This window comes from Ciona intestinalis, unplaced genomic scaffold (genome assembly GCF_000224145.3).
Source record: "Ciona intestinalis unplaced genomic scaffold, KH HT001197.1, whole genome shotgun sequence".
Lineage (NCBI taxonomy): Eukaryota > Metazoa > Chordata > Ascidiacea > Phlebobranchia > Cionidae > Ciona > Ciona intestinalis.
Window position 1 is genome coordinate 1 of NW_004191518.1, and position 20555 is coordinate 20555.

Sequence of the window (20555 nt, forward strand, 5' to 3'; positions counted from 1 at the left end):
ATTGCACATCGATATTGCATGTGAATAGCCTTTGCTCTTAAAAAATCTTACCTTGGGATCCTGACGCATGCTTTATGTGACTCAACAGGGCTGGAATTAAAATTTGGAAATTAATACCTTTTTTATTTCACATGATCTATTTTAGGGTTGCGAAAATTGGAACAATTATGCAAGCAGGACTTACCTAACAAAGCCAGCAGCGATAGAACATAAGTTTCATGTAACAGTTTAAACTTAAATTTTGTTCTTTTCATTTTATATTTCTAAAGAACACAATTTATTTAACACATGAAGAATTGTGGAGACAAATTTATTTGTACTCGGCATCACAAAGCATACAAAAATTGTATGTCTTGCCACTGAAAAATAACATATTTACTTTGATTTCTGCAGCGTTTTTTAGACTTTCGCGCCATTAACACTGAACAGTTCCCGCCATTATTTGCTAAATATCATAGATAACATATACATAATATACTATAAAATTTATGTGACAGTTCCAAACATTTTAACGTTATTATTGAATAGTATAAAACCACAAAAAAATACAAAAATAAAAAATAAATTTCGTTTAACACATTTTCTGGGACATTGCTATACTACAAAGTCTGTATATAAACCATTGAGCTATAGGGCAACCAAATGGGGCCAGAGTCCGTATATAAACATATGTTTATATGTTTATATACGGACTCTGAATGAGGCTAATAACGCCGATTGTTTACTCTAGCAACGGAAATTTTATATGCCTATATATACGGACTCCGCTATACTGCAGCTACACCCGTAGTCTCTTTTATAAATATATTTTCAAACGGAATCTCGTCAAAGCAGCAGATATTGGAAAACTATTTGGCCCCTTCAACGGCTGAAGGGAATATCATTAACCAGAGTCGTATAAACACCGAGTAGTCCAACTGCCGTCTATGTGTGTCCAAAATAGAGCAAAAGTGGTGACTTTGACAAAGGGTTTAAACGAACTTGTTAAGTTTTGTTTGTGTTTTCCTATTGTGGGAAGGTATAAAACAGCTTCTATTTACCTTACCAAACATTTTTTAGAAAAAATGTATAAATTTAGCCGCATTAAATGACTAAAATGTCGCAAATCAACCGCTTCTAATTCTAATTTTTGACTTTTTTTGAAACAAAAAACAAATAACACATGTTTTTTACATTTTTCAACCTTTAAATTTGTTTTTAGGCCCAAGTTTTTCTGTAATTTACCGAAAAACATACATTTTCCCTATACCTACTGTGTTATTTTGGACCCAAATTGCCGTTCAAATTGTGTTTTACGTAACAATGGGTTGGACTACTCGGTATTTCTATGGCTCTGTCATTAACAATGTTTAACTAGGGGTCTGTTCTTTATGTCACCGAAAAATGTGTTGATACTCGACGCACACAATATAAAACAAATAATAAAAATACTAGGCAAGAAAAACATAATGGAGTTGAAAACTGTGTTGTCGATGGAGTCCGAGATGGGAGCGGCACCAGTAGCTTTAAGGACTAAAATGGAATTTCCTAGTATTGAGGTAGAGGCTCAAATCTGGCCTGAATCAAAAGATCGTCGACATGCAACGACCTCACCCATGAAGAAAAAAAATAACAGTAATAGTGGCTAATGAATGACGATTAAACCTTCAAAATTCATCCACAAATTAGGTTACAGTTGCATGCCCCATAGCTCGGACGACTGAAGTTAAATGTGGACAGATATCGAATAATACACATGTTTGCGCATTTGAAGTCACTCGACTTACGACAATCGTGTGATTATTAAATGGACACTGCTGGATTACTTATTGCTGTGAGCCTGGCAACGCTGGACAAATTGAGTTTATGTGAGACACAAGTTTCGCACTGCTTAGAATTGTCCGTGTTGCTCTTCCTTGACTTCTGAACGGCGTTGTCACTGGAGAATTGTATAAACAGCCCGCCAGCAGTCGGAGTATTATCCAAGTCCCATACACGTTTTATCCCCTAGTCTAGTGCATTAGCAAACACATTTTTACGCAAAGATCGGTTAAACCACCACGAAAATTAAACCTTTGGCCTAGACCTAAGTTGATATGTTATTTGGTGCCTAAAAAAGTAAGTACGACTAACTAACTTATTTTACGCTTGTTTAAAAAGCTCATTTTACTCATAATTTAAAGGTGCTGGTGGACCAAGGTGATCCAAGAATACAAAAATTATAGCGGCCACTTTCGAAACCTTCTACTCTTGGTACTATACATAAAATTTGAGCACTGTAACCAGACCCCAGCGTTTCCGGTTTTAAAATAAAGTTTTAATAATTCGAAAAATATTAATTGTTTATATTAATATTTGTCATAAAAACAAATTTATAGAATTTTCTACCGACCCAACTTCGAATATGTTATAGCGCTAGCTATACGTAATACCTAAGAATAAAATATCATTTTCTTTAAAAAAAGTGCGAGATTGGTGTTATATAAATATAAAAAAAAAGTATGATCATAGGTTGAGTAATAATATTAAATTTTCAGATAAATATAACTTACGCATACATCTATATATATATATAGGTCACTACCATGTTATTCCCATCGAAAAATGATAATTTCCAAAAAGCCAAAAATAAATAAATAAATAAGGTATTATTCTTTCCCGGAACTTTTTTCAGTCGCTACGTATTTATTAGAGCTCGGATTGTATTTGTTCCGATATACTACGCACGCGCAGTAGATCTCGGCGCGTGCGCAATAGCGCCCGGTACAAATATATCAATCGGAACGAATATATCACGACACCAGGCAGGGGGTCCTAGAAGGGCCCCCATGAACCTAGACTTACCATGAGGTCTCTGTATCAGTAATGGCGTTTTTATCTCGTTCGTTAGTTTGTTTTCGTTATTGTGTTAAAGCAAACGGCGAACTGGATAACCAGAATAGGTTCACGTGACAGCAGTGTGACGTCATGTGATTAAATGGGACATGATTTCGGCCCATTAGCAGGACGGAATTTTATAACCCTGTTCAACTTTTCACTAACCGTGTTAAACTGGGAAAAGGGGTCTGTTTTTATAAAAATATTACCTTAACCCTATTAAATGACTAAAATGTCTCAAATAACCGGCTTTTAAAACCCGTTTTTAACTGTTTTCAATGTTTTTAGACTTTCTAACTTTTAAATTAGTTCTAAGTCACATGTACAGTTATACAAAAGAGAAAGCAATCGCTTCGATTATATGTATTGTACAGCTGAGAAGTTTGACTACTCGGTATTTCTATGGCTCTGGTCAATAATATAAAAGTTGGTGGCGAAAAAACCATCGCTACGTCGTCGTTTTGAGAAATTAAAAAGTTAACTGACCGGTAGAAAAGTTGAGGCGGCCGGTGTTTAGCTCACATAGGCGACAAAGGGCAATTATTTGTGATTACAGTAAGCCTAGTAAACATATGAGATGCCACAGCCTGTTTGTTGTTTTCTATGATCTTATTTCCGTATTTATTTGAATTATCATTTCATAGGTAAACCGGTTGTGTTTTCATTTTTTTGGCACTCTAGTACAAAATCGCACACGTTGTTTCGGCACTGTAGTAAAAAATTCTCGGTTGTTATTTCTTTAGGTGGTAATCAGTGACAGTTTTGGTCTCAAAGTGTTCAAAGTTAAGATTATTTTATCATAATGCAAAGGAATGCATATTCTTTCGTTGTAGTTAAAAACAAAATGCAATGGTTACTAGTTATCTGTTAAATTTGTACATTCATGCGTCATATATCTTTATTTGTGTTTTCTTTCGTCTCTATGTTAAAGCTACACACCTTTAATTTTAATGCAAAAAGTGAAATATTCAAGCTTGTACGGCAAAAACACCTATCGCTATAGTAAAGTGACATATTAGACCGCTAACTTTCTGTAAGTCAGCTGATTTATGGTGACAAAGCATAAAAAGCATGTTTTGGCGCATTTTTAAAGTTTATTTTAAAAACAAACAGCAGAATTTTTCGCTAAAAAATTATACTGTGGGTATCAGTTAGACCTAAGAAACATTTTAAAATTAAAACTTTCACTGGTCAGAAGCTAAAAGATTACCGACAAAAAAGTCTTTGTGCTGTTTACTGTTGTTCTTGAAAAGTTGGCAATTTAGAAGTAATTTCGTTCATTTGTAAGGGTCATTTTAGTTACCATTGGTTAGGTTCAGTTATATTTTTTTAGCATGATTGGTCCAAGATGTCGTACGCGATTGTTGCACACTAGACCTGTTTCTGATATTTGGGTAAAACGAAAATCTTCAAAATCTCGTAATGTTGTTGTGACTGGCATTGGAATTGTGTCTCCTCTCGGGTGCGGAGTTGACTTTGTCTGGTCACGACTCCTAAAAGGGTGTTGTGGTATTACGAACATTCACTTTAATAATTGCGACATTCCATGCAAGGTAGGAGCAGGAGTTCCAGAGGGGTCAGGACCTGGACAGTTCTCTGCAAAGGTTTCAAGAGAAGTTTCCAAAGCAACTGCATTTGCTGCAGCAGCTGCTGAAGAAGCTTTAAATGATGCATGTTGGTCTCCAGTGACCGATGTTGACCAGCAAAGAACAGGAGTTGCACTTGGAATGGGCATGGTTGATTTGGATGCGGTTTCCTCAACTGTAAATGACCTTAATGCAAAAGGATATAGAGCTGTTAGCCCATACTTCATTCCACGGATACTTTTAAACATGGGTGCAGGACACATAAGCATGAAATATAAACTGAAAGGACCGAACCACTCTGTTTCTACTGCTTGTACAACAGGAGCACATGCCATTGGTGATGCTGCGAGATTTATAATACATAATGATGCCGATGTTATGGTAGCTGGAGGTGCCGAGTCTTGCTTGAATGTTCTTGCCTTTTCCGGTTTTTCTAAAGCCAGAGCATTGAGTACAAAATACAATGACAATCCGAAAGTAGCTTCTCGCCCTTTCCATCCGGATAGAGATGGCTTTGTGATGGGTGAAGGAGCTGCTGTGTTAGTTCTTGAGGAAGAACAACATGCTGTACAGCGTGGGGCAAAGATATATGCTTCACTGTTGGGTTATGGATTGTCTGCAGATGCCTCTCACATAACAGCTCCTCCAGAAGATGGTAACGGTGCATATCGATGCATGAAATCTGCTGTACAGGATGCTGGTGTCAAGCTGGATGAAGTGACATACATAAACGCACACGCTACTTCTACACCATTGGGTGATGCTGCAGAGAACAGAGCAATTAAAAGACTTTTTCAAAATTCTCCACCTGCGGTATCATCTACAAAAGGTGCAGTAGCACATATGCTAGGAGCAGCTGGTGCCATTGAAGCTGCCTTTACAGTATTATCTTGCTACCACAGCCAACTTCCACCTACTCTCAACCTTGATAGAACTGACCCAGAAATGGATTTGAATTATGTTCCATTAACCACACAGAAGTGGTGTCCCAAAACAGACAGGAGAATTGCGTTAACTAATTCTTTTGGTTTTGGAGGAACGAATGCTTCTCTTTGTTTTTCTAGTGTTTGAAAAAAAAACCATTTTCTGAATGTAAGATTACCTTGTTTAGTGTCACTTAAGGTCATATTTTGATTACATTCAATTATTTACAAGCTATTTTTATATGATGCTCTCAGTCTTGTAGTACAAAAATAGCAAGGATTTGTTATTGGGTTATATTTTAGAGTTTATGCAGGTATTTTTCACATCAGCAAAAATATTACTGCTTCCTACATTATTACTATTGATTTTACCAGAGCGGGAGTATTAGGTTGTTTTAAATTTAAAATGCCAGTCCCGAACAGACTTCGTGACTTAATTCGAAACATCAGAAGTTGTAAAACTGCAGCTGATGAGCGGGCTATCATACAAAAAGAATGCGCCGATATCCGGAATGGATTTCGGGAAGAAGATTCTGTTTTTAGATGCAGAAATGTTGCCAAAGTTCTTTATATTTATATGCTGGGCTATCCTGCACATTTCGGACAGGTTGGTGACATAAATGCATAATCGATTTTTGTCATTTACACATTTGATGGGAGTTGGGACATTGCCAAACTTCAGTTACTTCCATAGTGGACAAACATAAGGAACCTTAGTGATTAATATGATGCATTGAGTACACTTGGCACTTAACTAGAGTATGAATGTGGTACAAGATACATTTTGCATGAAAAAGGCCTTTTTTATGCTTATTAGAACTGGGGTGCCTTATCAATACACTTTATTATTGGCATGCTATCACCTGACAGCTTGTACAGAATTCTGTTTAAAATTTATATATTCAAAAAATTACAATTAAACATTTAAGAGTTCATCCACTTCTAAGAACATTACTTTACCATTTATTTTGTTTCTGAACCACATATAAATAATTTGCTGACTTAATTCCCCATGTTTTTGTAGCTTGAGGCATTAAAGCTGATCGTCAGCGGAAGATTTACGGATAAACGAATTGGATATTTGGGAGCAATGTTGCTTGTGGATGAATACAGAGAGGTTCATCTTCTTATGACAAACTCACTTAAAAAGTAAAAGAGATTCTTATGTTCAATATGTTATGTTTTAATGGTTATCTTTTACAAAATTTGCTTCTTTTTTTTTCCTATCGCTTCTTATTTGAAAAATAAATAAACTTGTGAATAGTAATAAGCATATATATATACATAAATAAGATATATATATTATTTCATTATATTAAAAGTATTGTTAAACTTATTATTAAGTTTTTATGTCTATTAAAATTTTGTCTGTCGTTTCTTCACCTTGTGTTACCCCACGTTGTTCATACTATGCTGTTCCAAGTGTGACACAAATGACAGTAACCTGGAAACATTTCTTTTCAGTGATATGGACAACCCGTCACAATACGTACAAAGTCTTGCTCTGTGTACTCTTGGTAATGTTTGTTCAACAGAGATGGCAAGAGATTTGACATCCGATGTGGAAAGATTGTTGAAAACTGCAAATGCTTATGTTAAAAAGAAGGTATATATCTATATGTGACTAATTAATTAATATTTAAATTCATGTATATAAAGTTTCGTAGGAATATTGATATAACATGTTGGGGCTGGGTTTATTTATTTCCAAAAATAAGTATAGCTGTCTAAGCTGTGATTTGGGTCAGGTTACGTAGACTTACACAGATATTTATTTTACACTGTTTAACTGTTAAAGCATGTCATTTAATAATTAACTTTTTACCTGTTTATTAAACCGCTGTTTAACACATCAGAAGTAATTTATTTTTTCCTTTTGAATGTCTATTTAGTTAAAACCCTTTATTAAAATAGATATGTTTTCAATGATACTACTCTACCGTTATAAAATGCTTATATTTTTTAAATGTAAATGAATTATTTTTCCTAAATGTCAAATTAAACTTGAATACAATCCAGGCAATCTTATGTGCTTGTCGAATCGTAAGGAAAGTTCCTGAAATGATGGAAAATTTTATCCCCTTGACCAAACCATTACTTGCAGATAAGAACCACGGTAATTAATATTTCAGCTTTTTTTATTAGGTTGAAAATTATGCTTTGTGTGATGGCTTCCCAATTCTAATACTAAATGTGATGGCTTTCCAATTCTGATATCAAATAATAACAAGACCTCTTTGATCGAATGCGTGTAATGTTGGAATGCCACTGTATATAGGAACACAAAATTACTCAGGCATAACATTAAACATAGAGATTGAAAAAAACATTAATAATAAAACAATTGTTTCGACAATGGGATACTTTAAGGAGTTAATGTAGAGGCCATAATAAACATAAAAAAAAAACTTATTTAAGTAAATAATAATTATATATATATATCTTATAAAATAAAATATTAAATATTAATCTTTATTTTCAGGTGTGATGCTTACTGCAGTAGCACTGATCACGGAATGTTGTCGGAAAAATCCGCAAGTTCGAGCCAACTTCAAAAAGGTATGCTTCACTTTGTGCAGTGTGTTTGGATAAAAATCAGTAAATGCCACTGTGTGTGGATGTATTTGTATTTTGAGACATCAGCTTTTGTGGGCTGTAACCAGATTTGAACCTGGTTTTTGAACTAATTCATATCTTAAAAGGGTTAAAAATGATTGTTCTCACATTTTTGGCACAAAGTATTTTTAAAATAAGTCAAAATTTTTTAAACAGTGTGGCACAAAGTAATTTCACAGCATGCTATGTGTTGTCAATTATCAATTTGTTTCCAAAACCCAACACTTCTAAAATTTCAAATAATTTCCTACTCACTGCATGGATGAAGTTACTTTGCCCCCCACACTAAACCCCCCATCTCGAACTTACTTAGAATTTTTCCCGTACTCGCGGTTGCTTTCAGCTCGTACCTACTCTCGTACGAATCCTTAAGAACCTCATCATGTCCGGCTACTCACCTGAGCATGATGTGAACGGCATCAGTGATCCATTTCTACAGGTAAGATTTGGAAGGTAGAATAAAATACATTGTTTTTCTACCATCTGGTTATAGGTAAGTTATGGAAATTTTAGACAGTGGCAACTTTATATTATATGCTTGACTGCTTGTTTATATTTTTAAGCTTTGTATTACTGTTAGTGTTACGAATGTGTTAAGCAGTTGAAAACCATAGGAACAAGCAGTTTGAAGGCCAGGTAAAGAACAGAAAGCGGTTCAACTTAATGTGCGGCTGATCTTGCAGTGACATGCGTCTATTTAACACAAACCTCAAGTGCTATTGATTGTAGATTAGAGTGCAGCCACAGTGGGGATCTGAGTCAACAATCATGTGTTATCAGTTTTTTGTTGAATTTATACAAACCAAATTTCTTGTTTGTTTACTATTAAATCAGATTAAACGTTTGTGTATGTCGTTTATTTCATTATTCGTTAATTTTAGTTTAATTTCATCAAAAGTACTTGGCTTGGAAACAGCATTTTAATTTTATAATGTCATATATCAATAGGAATATTTTGAACATAAATAGCTGTTGTTTGTCTGCTAAGTCTAGCGACCACGCTTATTTCTTCCATTTAAATATATTTTTAACCAAAAGTATGTTTAAACAATTGTTGTTTTGTTGCTATATCCTGTTGTTTTGTTTTAAATATATTTTAATTTTCGCTATCAAACAGACAAATAAAAGCTATTATTGTTATAATATAGATCGTTTCTTATATGTCTTTATAATCATGTTAAGAACAATAGCCAGGGTTTCTAGTGGGTCAGATTGCAAATACAAGTAAATGTTATTAATTTCACGAAAACTTAAACGGGCTTTCCGGGTGTTAGGGTAATGAGCCAAATCTGGCCTAAATACCAGGTCTTCAGGCAAAGACCTCACCCACAAAGAATAGTAAAATTACCTTCACTGTTTTACATATCATGTTACCAGGTTCGTATCCTCCGTTTACTGCGAATTCTTGGTCAAAACGACAGTGAAACGAGCGAAACAATGAACGATATTCTTGCACAAGTCGCCACCAACACTGAAACGAGTAAAAATGTTGGAAACGCCATTTTATACGAAACTGTTCTTACCATCATGGATATTAAGTCAGAAAGTGGATTAAGGGTAAGAGGGGTTTACAAATGAGATTACCTATTTTACTGTAACTAATGTGCCTGACTATGCCTGGTATAAATGTGATTTTTAAAGTATTTTAAACATATAGTTTTTTCATGCACATATTATATAATTTTGTTAATTTGTGAATTACAAATTAAAGATTTAATATTTATTTGGCAGAAAGTAAAGTGGGGTAATAAAAGACAATGGGGTACTTGACATAAGAAAGAACAACCCATCTGGCCCGCTAAAAAATCATTTTATGGCAACTATTTTTTTGTGACTGTGTTAAACGCCTTTATTATTTAATTATTAATTCATTGAGACATGTTCTATTTGATATAATTTAAATAAATTTTTTGATTCAGGTTCTTGCTGTTAACATCCTTGGAAGATTTCTGTTAAATAACGATAAAAATATAAGGTATGTTCTAACAGTTCTTTGTTGCATTGGTGTTAATGTGCCATGTTTTTTTAAATTTTTAACAAAAGTTGAGTTACAAGGCCAAAATGATTTAATAGTCGTCAAACATAGGGAACCTCATTGATAAAAGTGTAGAGTGCAGTATATTTTAACTCTACTTGTTTGTATAGAGACATAACAGCAGGGGAAAGGCTATTTTGGCTTAAAACTGAGGTGCTAAAATATAGATGTCATGTCACCCCTGTTTTAAAATCTGAGGGATATGTGACTTCAGGCACTGCTAAGGTTATGCATATTGGCACAAAGTGTATGTTGTTGCTTCATTCCTTTAATAATTTAATCAATTAATATCTGATTTTTACAGATATGTTGCACTTAATTCATTACTACGCACTGTACATACTGACATGACAGCCGTACAACGACACAGAACAACAGTTCTGGATTGTCTTAAAGATCCCGACCCTTCTATTCTTAGGTAAACAATTTTGATAATCATTATTGGTTACCAAAAAATTTTGAAAGTATTTTTTAAGTCTGAAAATTAATTATATTCTGAGTAGTAATTGTTGTAATAGATTTGAAAAAAGTATTTTATTATGTATCAGTGGTTACCAAAATTTGGATACTATTTTTAAAGTCTGAAAATTTTAAGTATGTTTTGAATACTAAATGTTTTAGTAGATTTGAGAAACATATTTCATTATATATTACTTAAATTCCAGTGATTGTATGGTTTTAATTTGTTTTTAAATTATAAATCTCACCATTGATATTCCATTTTTGACACAGGCGAGCAATGGAGTTATGTTTTGCATTAGTGAACCACAGTAACGTGCGAGGTACTATGAGAGAACTGCTCTCATTCCTATCAAGGTAACTTCATTTTATTTTAATTTTAAACAAAGATGTTGCATGTGTGTTTATATATAAGAACCACAGAAATAAAAAAAAGTAGAATGCGCAACTGCCCAAAACCGTGATACATTCTTTTTTTTTACTTACGTGACCGCCAACTTCGTCCCCATTTCGCTTGGTCTCCATTGTAAAAAAACCTACTAAAACTACTGTAGCCGCATAGTAGTTTTAGTTTTAGGTTTTAGCTGTTTATTTCAAAAACTACACCAGCCATTCAAGTTTATTGGGACAGTTTAGTAATTTGGTAGGTTAACGCTTACAGTTTACCACAAAAAAATTAATTACTTAATAAATTTAAATAAAAACCTTCAAACAAACATTTTTGTTAGAAATATATATATATATATATATATATTAGAAAATATTTGTTTTACACCATAACTTTAAATTAAGTCAAAATACGAAGAAAAAGACGCCCTGGATTCCATTGACTACAATAGTAAACGGGAACGACTCGCGAAAGAGAGAGAGTATCTCTTCTCTCATTTGCCGACATTGGAGATGCGCGTTCTATTCTTTTTTATTTCTGTAATCAGAACGAGCAATTTTGTAGAAATATTAACTGATAATATGCCAGATGTATTTACTATAAATTAATCATCATGAATTTTATAAAAAATAAAAGGATATTACAATCATCAAATATTTAACTGATATTATACCATTCAGAATAAACATAGTTTTGATTTTAGTTTAAAATGGGAATTTACTATACATAATCATCATGAATTTTATAATGGATAAATTCCTATTACATTTATTAAAACTGCAGCCTGACAGTTAGTTCACACTATATGCTAATTAGATATAATATGAGTGAAGACAGTTAGCACTCGCAACAGGATGTTACCACACATACACCTGTGGTACCTGTAAGTAACGCTACTATAATGCGTATACACTTAGTTGAACTGAAAATAACTTTACCAAATTTCCCTCATCAAGCAAAGTAGTAGTAACTTAATATAGCGTGACTTACTTACCTTACCACATTATATGCAGATGTCCGTTAGATTTCAAGTCTGATTGTTCTTCTGGGATCTTCACAGCTGCCGAGAAATACACACCAAACGCACGTTGGCACATCGATACTATGCTCAAAGTTTTAACAACGGTGCGTTTCGATATTTTAAAACTTGATTATTAGTATATTGTATATAGTGGTGTGGGGGAAGATGGGACACCTTTTCATTTTAGCTTCCTGTCCCATTTGGTAGTAAACAAAAAACATTCAAAGAATTATAAACAGTATCCTCACTAGTCACCAATTTCAAAGACCGTTGTTAATTGTTTAAAACACGATCAGAATATCTGCTAAAGGTGTCCCATCTTACCCTGCAGTACTATGTATGATTTATAGGATAGTAATATGCACTAAATGTCAGGCACCCTGCCATAGCATATAATCAACTATATAGAAAATATATAAGTTAAATAAGCATTTGTTGCTTTATAATGTTTTATATAATAGGCATTAATAAGGTTGTATTCAATAATTAGGTTACCACCCTTTTCTATATGATTATACAAGACAAAACCAACTATTTTTATGTATATCTGTAGTGTAGTGACTAGTGAGTCTAGTGACCTTCCAATAAGTAACTTATGTTTTTTATCAATTTACTTATCTTTCTAGTCTTAATGCTACCTTTTTTCTGTTTGATTATTCATTGTACGAGACAAAACCAACCATTTTGGTGTATATCTTAATCTTAACTGTACAGGAATAAGATTCTTAACAATGTACAGTATACTGAATTGACAATGCATATATCTTATTATAAACCTATATGCCCACAAAAAATAATTTGCTTTCTATAATTTGTAGGCTGGAAACTATGTTCGTGATGATGCGGTTCCCAACCTTATTCATCTCTTATCAGCCAATGATAAGATGCATGCTTACTCAGCTCAGCAGTTGTATAAAGCTATGCTTGATGTTGATGACATGTCAGTGCAACCTCTTACACAGGTGCATGGTATTAATATTTAAAATAGGATTCAATATATAGATGTGTTTTATCTATATAGTTGGGTGGGGGAAGATGGGACACCTTTTCATTTTATTTTCCCGTCCCATCTGGTAGTAAACAAAAAACATTCAAAAAATTATAAAACCCTATCCTCACGACTCCCATAAACCGTTCGGATATTATGTGCCAAAGGTGTCCCTTCTTCCCCCACCCTACTATTGACGTGTATTTACTTTACAATGGAGAGCAACGGTCACAGTTAGGAAGTTAAGTAATAGTTTCATATACTAAAACTTGAGTATTTTACATACAAAATTGTGAAATGTATTAAAATTGAAATAATTTGTTTGTTTGTAAACTGATTCAATTATTTTATATGGCAAACATTAAATTTTGTATGTACCAACACTGGTATTTTTTTGGAACTATTATATTATTTTATAAGGTGTGAAACCTAATAACTAGCCATTAGTGATTCATTACCCATACCCCATAGCATACAGTATAGGCTGCAATGCCTGTAGCTATATTGTGTAAAGTAGTTCAAAGATTTATACATATTCGTATATAATAGGTTGGGGGAAAATAGGACACCTTTAGCGCAAAAATACGAGTATCCTGATCACGTTTTAAACAATTAACAACGATCTGTCAGAGTTGTGAGGATATGGTTTTACAATTCTTTGAATGTTGTTTTCTTTACTACCAAATGCAACAAGAAAATAGAATGAAAAGGTGTCCCATCTTTCCCACCCTACTATGTATATATATATATATATATATATATATATATGTCTCAAGCACACAGAACAGTAATAAGCTGCATCTAACAATGTAATAATAGTCTTCTAATATTAATTGCGCCCCGCACACTGTAGGTGGCGTGTTGGTGTTTGGGTGAGCATGGAGATGAACTTGTTAGTGGATCTAATGTTGAAGATGAACCAATTAATGTAAGTTATATTAACATTGGGGCTAAATTGCTACATTCTACCATATCAGCGGTTCTCAAACTGTTCTAAAAATTTTGCCTGGTGGACCCTGTTAAAATTATTTTTAAGTTTCGCGGCCTTATGTAAATCAAAGAATGCTATAAGAAAAAAGGGATAAAGCAAGCATTTTACCTTAGAAAGCTTTATTATCGAACCACAATCTTGCTGTATATTGCGAAGCCTCTGAAATTTCTGTACTGACCCCAGTTGGTCCGCAGACCCCACTTTGGAAACCGCTGTACTATATTGTATGATTTGAATCATGGTTTTATATAATATGATTCCCAAAATGTGGAGGACTTATAAGTGGTAAACTAACATTGATTATCTCATACTTTGTTAAAACTGCCACGAAACTTTTGTTTTGTTAAGTGATTATTAATTTTAACATCCAGAATGCCAGAGTTTGTAAAATATGTTTACATAGTTGACTGTCTTTTGCCTTAAAAAGTTTAATATGGATGTATGAGAATGTACATTAAACTGTGGTTCAAAGGCAAATCACAAATTAGGGATAATATTCGAGTAAATAAATCTTATTATTTTAGGTTAACTATTATATATTGTATAGTTCATTTTTTGTAACGTTCATAGGCGCCTAACTGTTGAAAAGTCAAGCTACCAGCAGATAAAACTTACCAGCCAAAAAACAGGACCTTTTTCTTGTCAAATTATTAGCATTTATTTGGGAAATAGACTGGTCGTTGCGCTATCACCACTACATAGTGTTATTTAATACATGTTTGTAGGAGTCTATTAAATTGTTTATACATTTATACTGGGTACTCTGATTTATTTTTGGGAAAAAACGCATACCTTGCATACCCATGTTAGGCGCCTATGGTAACATTGCATTGATTTTCACCCAGGTAAATGAAAGTGATGTTTTGAACTTACTTGATAAAGCATTGAAGTCATCTCTCACAAACCCAGTCACCAAATCTTATGCAATAAATGCTGTTATGAAGCTCAGCACTCGATTCTCGGGATACAACAGGTTTCCTTTAAATCTTTTAATTTGTTTTTTTAGATGTGATTTAAGACATTGTTGGCCTTTTACAACAGCTGAGAGGATTTTTTACATTTACAACTAAATGTTTACTAAAAACAATTGGGCGTTCAAGCTGTTTCTTTTTTCTACCAAAAAACTTACAGACATGATTACACTGCCTATATAATTGCAGAAAAATGTAAACAAATACAGACATAATTATACTTCCTACATAAACTACAGATATGATTATACTGCAAACATAAATAAAGAAAAATGTAAAAAAATATATTTTTTTTTATACTGCCTAGTAGGCATTGCCTACATTTATTGCAGATATGATTACACTGCTTACTCTTAATGGTCATTCTTTTAATTTATCCATTAAACTATGTTTCCAGTCAAGCACAGCAGATAGTAAGCATTCATTCCACCTCTCATGACATGGAAGTCCAGCAACGATCCGTTGAATACAACGTTTTATTCAACCAGCATGATAACTTACGTCCTGGTTTGTTGGAACACATGCCACAGTTTGAGAAGCAAGTCACCACCACTAATGGTGAAGAGGGAGGCGAACAATTGGAATCACAAACAGTTGAAAGTGTTCAACAACCCGCAAGTGTTGCGCAACCAGAACCACAACAGGTGTGAATTTATTTGAGCTTACTGTTATGATATTATGTTAGACCCCTACAGCTTTTCTTTTGATGCTATATCGCCATTAGGCGGTATTTGATGAATCATGTGTTACATTGTCTAATGACACCGACTAGGGCATTTTGTTTATCATTATTAAATTTTGAATCGTGACGATAAAACTACATTTTGTGCGTTAAGGTTTTACTGACATGTGTAAGTTAACTTAATTTTCCTTAATAAAAGACATAACACCACACCACTGACCAACTAAATTTTTTTTTCAAGATATTATATTGTAGAGTGGGGGAAGATGGGACACTTTTTAGCTCTATTATTTCGTTTTCTTTGGAAGTAAACAAAGAACATCCAAAGAATTATAAAACCCTATTCTTACCACTTCCATAGACTGTTGTTAATTGTTTTAAACACGATCAGGATATTTGGATAGTATGTGCTAAAGATGCCCTGTCTCACTTCACCCTATTATATCATATTTTAATAACTTTGATCTTTCATTGTAGCAAAGCAATGTTGATCTGCTGCTCGATCTTGTTGATTTTGGTTCAAGCAACAACAATCAACAACAACAACAACAAGCAGCTCCTGTTGTTCCCAGCAATGACATCAACAGTTTGTTGGATCTTGGTTTTTCAATGCAACCACAAACCACACAACCAGCACCACCAGCTGTAAATGGTTTTAACAACCAACCAAATGTAAACAACCTAATGGGCGGTTCATTGCTCGACGGATTTCAATCCCCAGCACCTGTCATCAACAACATGCAAAGTATGTTTTGTAAATTTTTGGTGTTGATTATTTATTCAACACTAGTTATAAATTCATAAAAAATAAAAATAATGAGGGCGGAACCAACTATTATTACTATTTTTGCATTTTAATAATTTGCATATTAGAAAATTAATCATTTTTTGAAAAATGACTTTTCTTAAGGATTGGCCACTCATTCATCCAGCTGCATGTATGCAAGTGATCAGCAAATTCAGCACATGCCATTTGTACAGTGAACCTACTTTTTATTATTACCAAAATAATGTAAATTTATTCTTTATTCAAAAAGGTTTAGATTGCAAAAATTAAAATGAGTGGCATATCAAAAACTATGGCCAAACCAATTCTGGCCTAAACCCCCGAACCCATGGTGTGGCCACGCTGCGGGACCTCACCCATATAGTATAGAAATATTAAAAATTATCTGTAACATTTCTTGCACCACAGAGCCAGTTATAACTGGCGTTACAGCATTTGAAAAATCTGGACTCTTGATAAAGTTTCAGTTTGAGCGAGATGGTAACATACTTAATGTGATGTTATCTGCATCCAATTCCAATGCACAGGATCTGAATGAATTTATTTTTCAAGCTGCTGTACCAAAGGTGAGGATTTTTTATACTGAAGGTGTTTATTTAAACTGCTGGACCAAAAATCTGTTTGTAACATTCAATATTGGATCTGGAGTTTGAAGCAATTCGTCGCTTCGTTTACGGTAGTGAAGATTTAGAAGTGTTTTAATTCAAAAGACAGGATAGAGCGACAAAACAACAGTTGTTAGAACACACTTACAGTTAAAAACATGTTATTTGGAAGAAAGAGAAAAGTTAAAAGATGCCTACAGTTAAAAACATTTAATTGGAAGAAAATGAGCAGCAAACAAGCCATTTATGTTTATTTATTATCAAGTTAAACTTCTAATAGAAACACTTGGTTGAAGCAAATGAGGTTTTTGCTTGGGAAAATAAACACTAACAAAGTAGTTAACATTTACATTACCTTGCAGTCACTACAGCTTCAAATGCTGCCTCCTAGTGGAAATTTGGTTGGTATGAACAACAGCAACGTTCTAACGCAAACGATTAAGTTAAATAATCCTAATAAGGTATGAACATCGTTTTGTTTTTTAGCTTCATTTTTAATCAGTTTTAAAATATTTATAATAGATTTTAATAAACGTATGTAGAAGTATAATTAAAGTAAGTTTATTACAGAAAATTATAGAACCTGTTTTATGGTTAATCTGTTTTTCTTTTTAGCAACTTTTAAAATATATCATTTCATACCACAGGCACAGCCTAGACTACGCATGAGGATATCATACAACTATCAAGGCCAATCAGTTCAAGAAATGGGCGAATTTAATGATTTTCCACCAGCGACTTGGCAGTGAAATGCTACAGCTCTTAGAACAATCATATATTTAGTGTAACAAAGTCTTAATTCCCAGTGAAAGTGCAGCCGCACGCGTGATAAAGTGCACTTGCTTGTGTAAAACTACTGCAACTAACTTGACTTATTTCCAACTTGCCTAGTAATGGCCACAGCAAATATAAGTGGCAATAGGTTAGTAAACATTCTATATATCTAGTGTCCTTTTCAGTTATTGCAGCTTGGTAGTTGCAAATCAGTCATTGATTAAAACTTTTATGTAATGGAAGTTGAATATAATGCAATGGGTTTACAATGGTTGTGGTAAAGATAGTGAAAGTAGCACTTGATGTAAATGGTACTACTTTTATAGAACAACATCAACAATACTCAATATTTAACCTTTACTTCTATTCAAAGTTGTGTTTTAGTTCTTAGTATTTATACTATTCATCATGGGTTATAATATCATTCAGTAGGCTGAGTAGTCATTGAATTGCAACCATCTATGCCTGTGCATTAGACTTTCAACCTTACACTTAGAAACCTGGAACTAATTTCCATCTGTTTTATATCGAAAATTGTGTGACATATTTCTTTCTTTTGACTGTTTGCTGGGAATCTTGTACAAATCTACATATATGTAGCTATTCTAATTTTCACAATTGTTTTTAAATGTCCTTATCATGTTATGCTCACCACATATTAAATTTCTTGAAAAGCTTCATTTAAATATTTTGAAATAAGTAGAATATATTGTGATAATGGCAAACATATATGTCTGTTAAATTATTATGTGTAAAACAGCCAATACAATGTGCCCGAAAAGACAATTGTATATTTGACTCAATTTAATTTTAAACTAAAGTTTACAATATAGTTGCACATTATTTAGTTACTGTACATGGTATGTGAAACTGATGGATGACAGTTATCTATCCATGCGTTTTTTTTCTGAAACACTGGGTTTAATAATGACCAAAGACAAAGAAATATCGAGTAGACCAACCCATTATTACGTGAAAGACAAGTCTTTTAATGCTTTATTTTTTCAAAAGAAAATTTATATATTTTTTCGAAAGGTGTTTGGTAAGGTAAATAGAGGCTGTTTTTCACCTTCCCACAAAAGGAAAACACAAACAACACCTAACAAGTTCGTTTTGAAACCACTGCGAAAGTCACCGCTTGGGTGACTCTAAAATACGCGCGAACAGCGCGAACAGCGCGAACAGCGCGAACATCTCTAAAATACGCGCGAACAGCGCGAACGTCTCTAAAATACGCGCGAACAGCTCGAACAGCGCGAACAAGTCTCTAAAATATAAACATGTTTATCTACAAACTATGGTTCAAATATAGTGGTCACTAAAGAGGTTGCCAAATTATCAGCCTTCCACAAAAAGGATATAGCAAATTACATTTATTCACATATATATCTAACAACCATTAATAGCAGTGTTTTTCATATGACCTCCCTAAAGCTATACACCCTTCTATTGGAATATTTATACACTAATGTGGTGCATTTATAGCTTGCTATATAACCTTGCGGTTAATCCAGATGAAATCTGTTAACTTTATTTACACATTGGTTTTAAGCAATTTTCTGTGAATGCACATACTGGAAAATGAAAACTTGCATATCAAACATTTCATGTATATTAAGTTTATCTTTTAATAACTGTAGACCATAAATCGTTTCAGGAAAATATTCAGTAAAAGTGTAAAGATGTACAGATGTGGTATTTGTAAAGAACAATGCATAGACAAATGTATTGAGTGTTCCGAGTGTAGAAAGTGGGTACACTATGAGTGTACACAAGTTAGCGGGAATCTGAATACCTCTTGGAAAGATTTCAGAATTGATTTTTATTGCAAAAATTGTGCATTTGATTTTAAGGAGTACAGCAGTGTTAAAGCGTTACACAGAATAACAAATTTTGCATTAAAACGGAACTCACAGATCAGTGACATCGGCAGACAAGAAAATTTATTATTGCAGTCTTATAAAATTAAATTTCCAGAGCGAGCCATGATAAAATGTGGAGAAACAGACAATATTTCTGTGCAAATTTTAAAACAGCTTCATCCAAAGACCTTGGAGAAATTTAGACCAATACATGTCATAGGTGATGGAAATTGCTTTTATCGCTCTCTATCACTGTGCTTGTTTGGGACAGATCGTCACCACCATTATTTAAGGTTAATTACTTCAATTGAAATTGCTTCAAACCAAAAATATTACGATGAAAATTCAGATAAGTTTCTCCCACACTTGAATGATTACCGTTTGGTCAACCCATGCTTTAAGGATGCTGTACAGCAAGCAGCAAAAGACAAATGTTGGGCACATCTTCTTCACCTGTATGCAGCAAGTGCAGCTACAAACGTTTCATTTCGTTTGTTTATGCCATCACATGGTCCATTAGATGAACGATCTACTCTGTATACTCGGAACATTGTTGGTCGCACTGTGAGAGAGAGAATTGAATTCACAATTATGTTTACTTCTTCTTCATATTCTTCTAATGAATTCAAACCCAATCACTTTGTACCACTTTTAAACAACAGTCATGCAGATTCTAATACTATTGTTAACCTGGTAAATGACGTTGACAATGCACATACACACATAGAAAATTCTGTAACAGAAAGTTTGCAGCAAAGTCCACTCGTAGATCAGGACTCTGCAGCACCAATGACCACTAAAAGTGAGAATAGTGAAAGTCTATTTAAGGTTTTGGAGTTTAAAGATGATGAGACAACGGCAGAGAACAACATACCTATTGATTTAAGTGAAAAGGATGTAGACAGTTCAGCACCTGATTTTAAACAAATTCCAGATTCCAATAAAACTTTACTCTTTTTTAATCATGACTCCAATTCAGCTCAAAACTTCAATATTAATAATGTTGATACT

At 33.6% G+C, this 20555-nt stretch overlaps 2 protein-coding genes across 3 annotated transcripts; both read left to right on the forward strand.

Annotated features, from left to right (window-relative positions):
- Positions 1-3644: 3644 nt before the first annotated feature.
- On the forward strand, positions 3645-5739 carry LOC100178841 (3-oxoacyl-[acyl-carrier-protein] synthase, mitochondrial; the record flags this gene model as incomplete). Its single annotated transcript, XM_002131338.5, is given in 1 exon segment — positions 3645-5739. A coding segment is annotated over 1 exon segment (1323 nt). The 3' UTR covers positions 5514-5739.
- Positions 5740-5744: 5 nt separating this feature from the next.
- LOC100176522 (AP-1 complex subunit gamma-1) lies at positions 5745-18468 on the forward strand. 2 transcript variants are annotated; one of them, XM_018817250.2, is made up of 19 exons: positions 5745-5972; positions 6390-6514; positions 6830-6971; positions 7385-7481; positions 7848-7924; positions 8295-8420; positions 9359-9538; positions 9901-9956; positions 10321-10434; positions 10749-10832; positions 11877-11988; positions 12703-12846; positions 13726-13800; positions 14709-14836; positions 15232-15478; positions 15994-16261; positions 16712-16869; positions 17271-17369; positions 17556-18468. In XM_018817250.2, the coding sequence occupies exons 1-19, from the start codon at positions 5772-5774 to the stop codon at positions 17655-17657; spliced, it is 2535 nt and encodes an 844-aa protein (XP_018672795.1). In that variant the 5' UTR covers positions 5745-5771; the 3' UTR covers positions 17658-18468. The 2 variants fall into 2 exon arrangements, with proteins under 2 accessions (XP_018672795.1, XP_002131404.2); XM_002131368.5 differs by having other exon boundaries at positions 8325-8420.
- Positions 18469-20555: the final 2087 nt, after the last annotated feature.

Bases quoted from the DNA above. Each gene is read 5' to 3' on its own strand.
- LOC100176522 (XM_018817250.2), top strand. From the start codon at position 5,772: ATGCCAGTCCCGAACAGACTTCGTGACTTAATTCGAAACATCAGAAGT. The intron at 6,515-6,829 runs GTAAAAGAGATT...ATTTCTTTTCAG, and splicing joins ATGACAAACTCACTTAAAAA to TGATATGGACAACCCGTCAC. The intron at 13,801-14,708 runs GTAAGTTATATT...ATTTTCACCCAG, and splicing joins TTGAAGATGAACCAATTAAT to GTAAATGAAAGTGATGTTTT.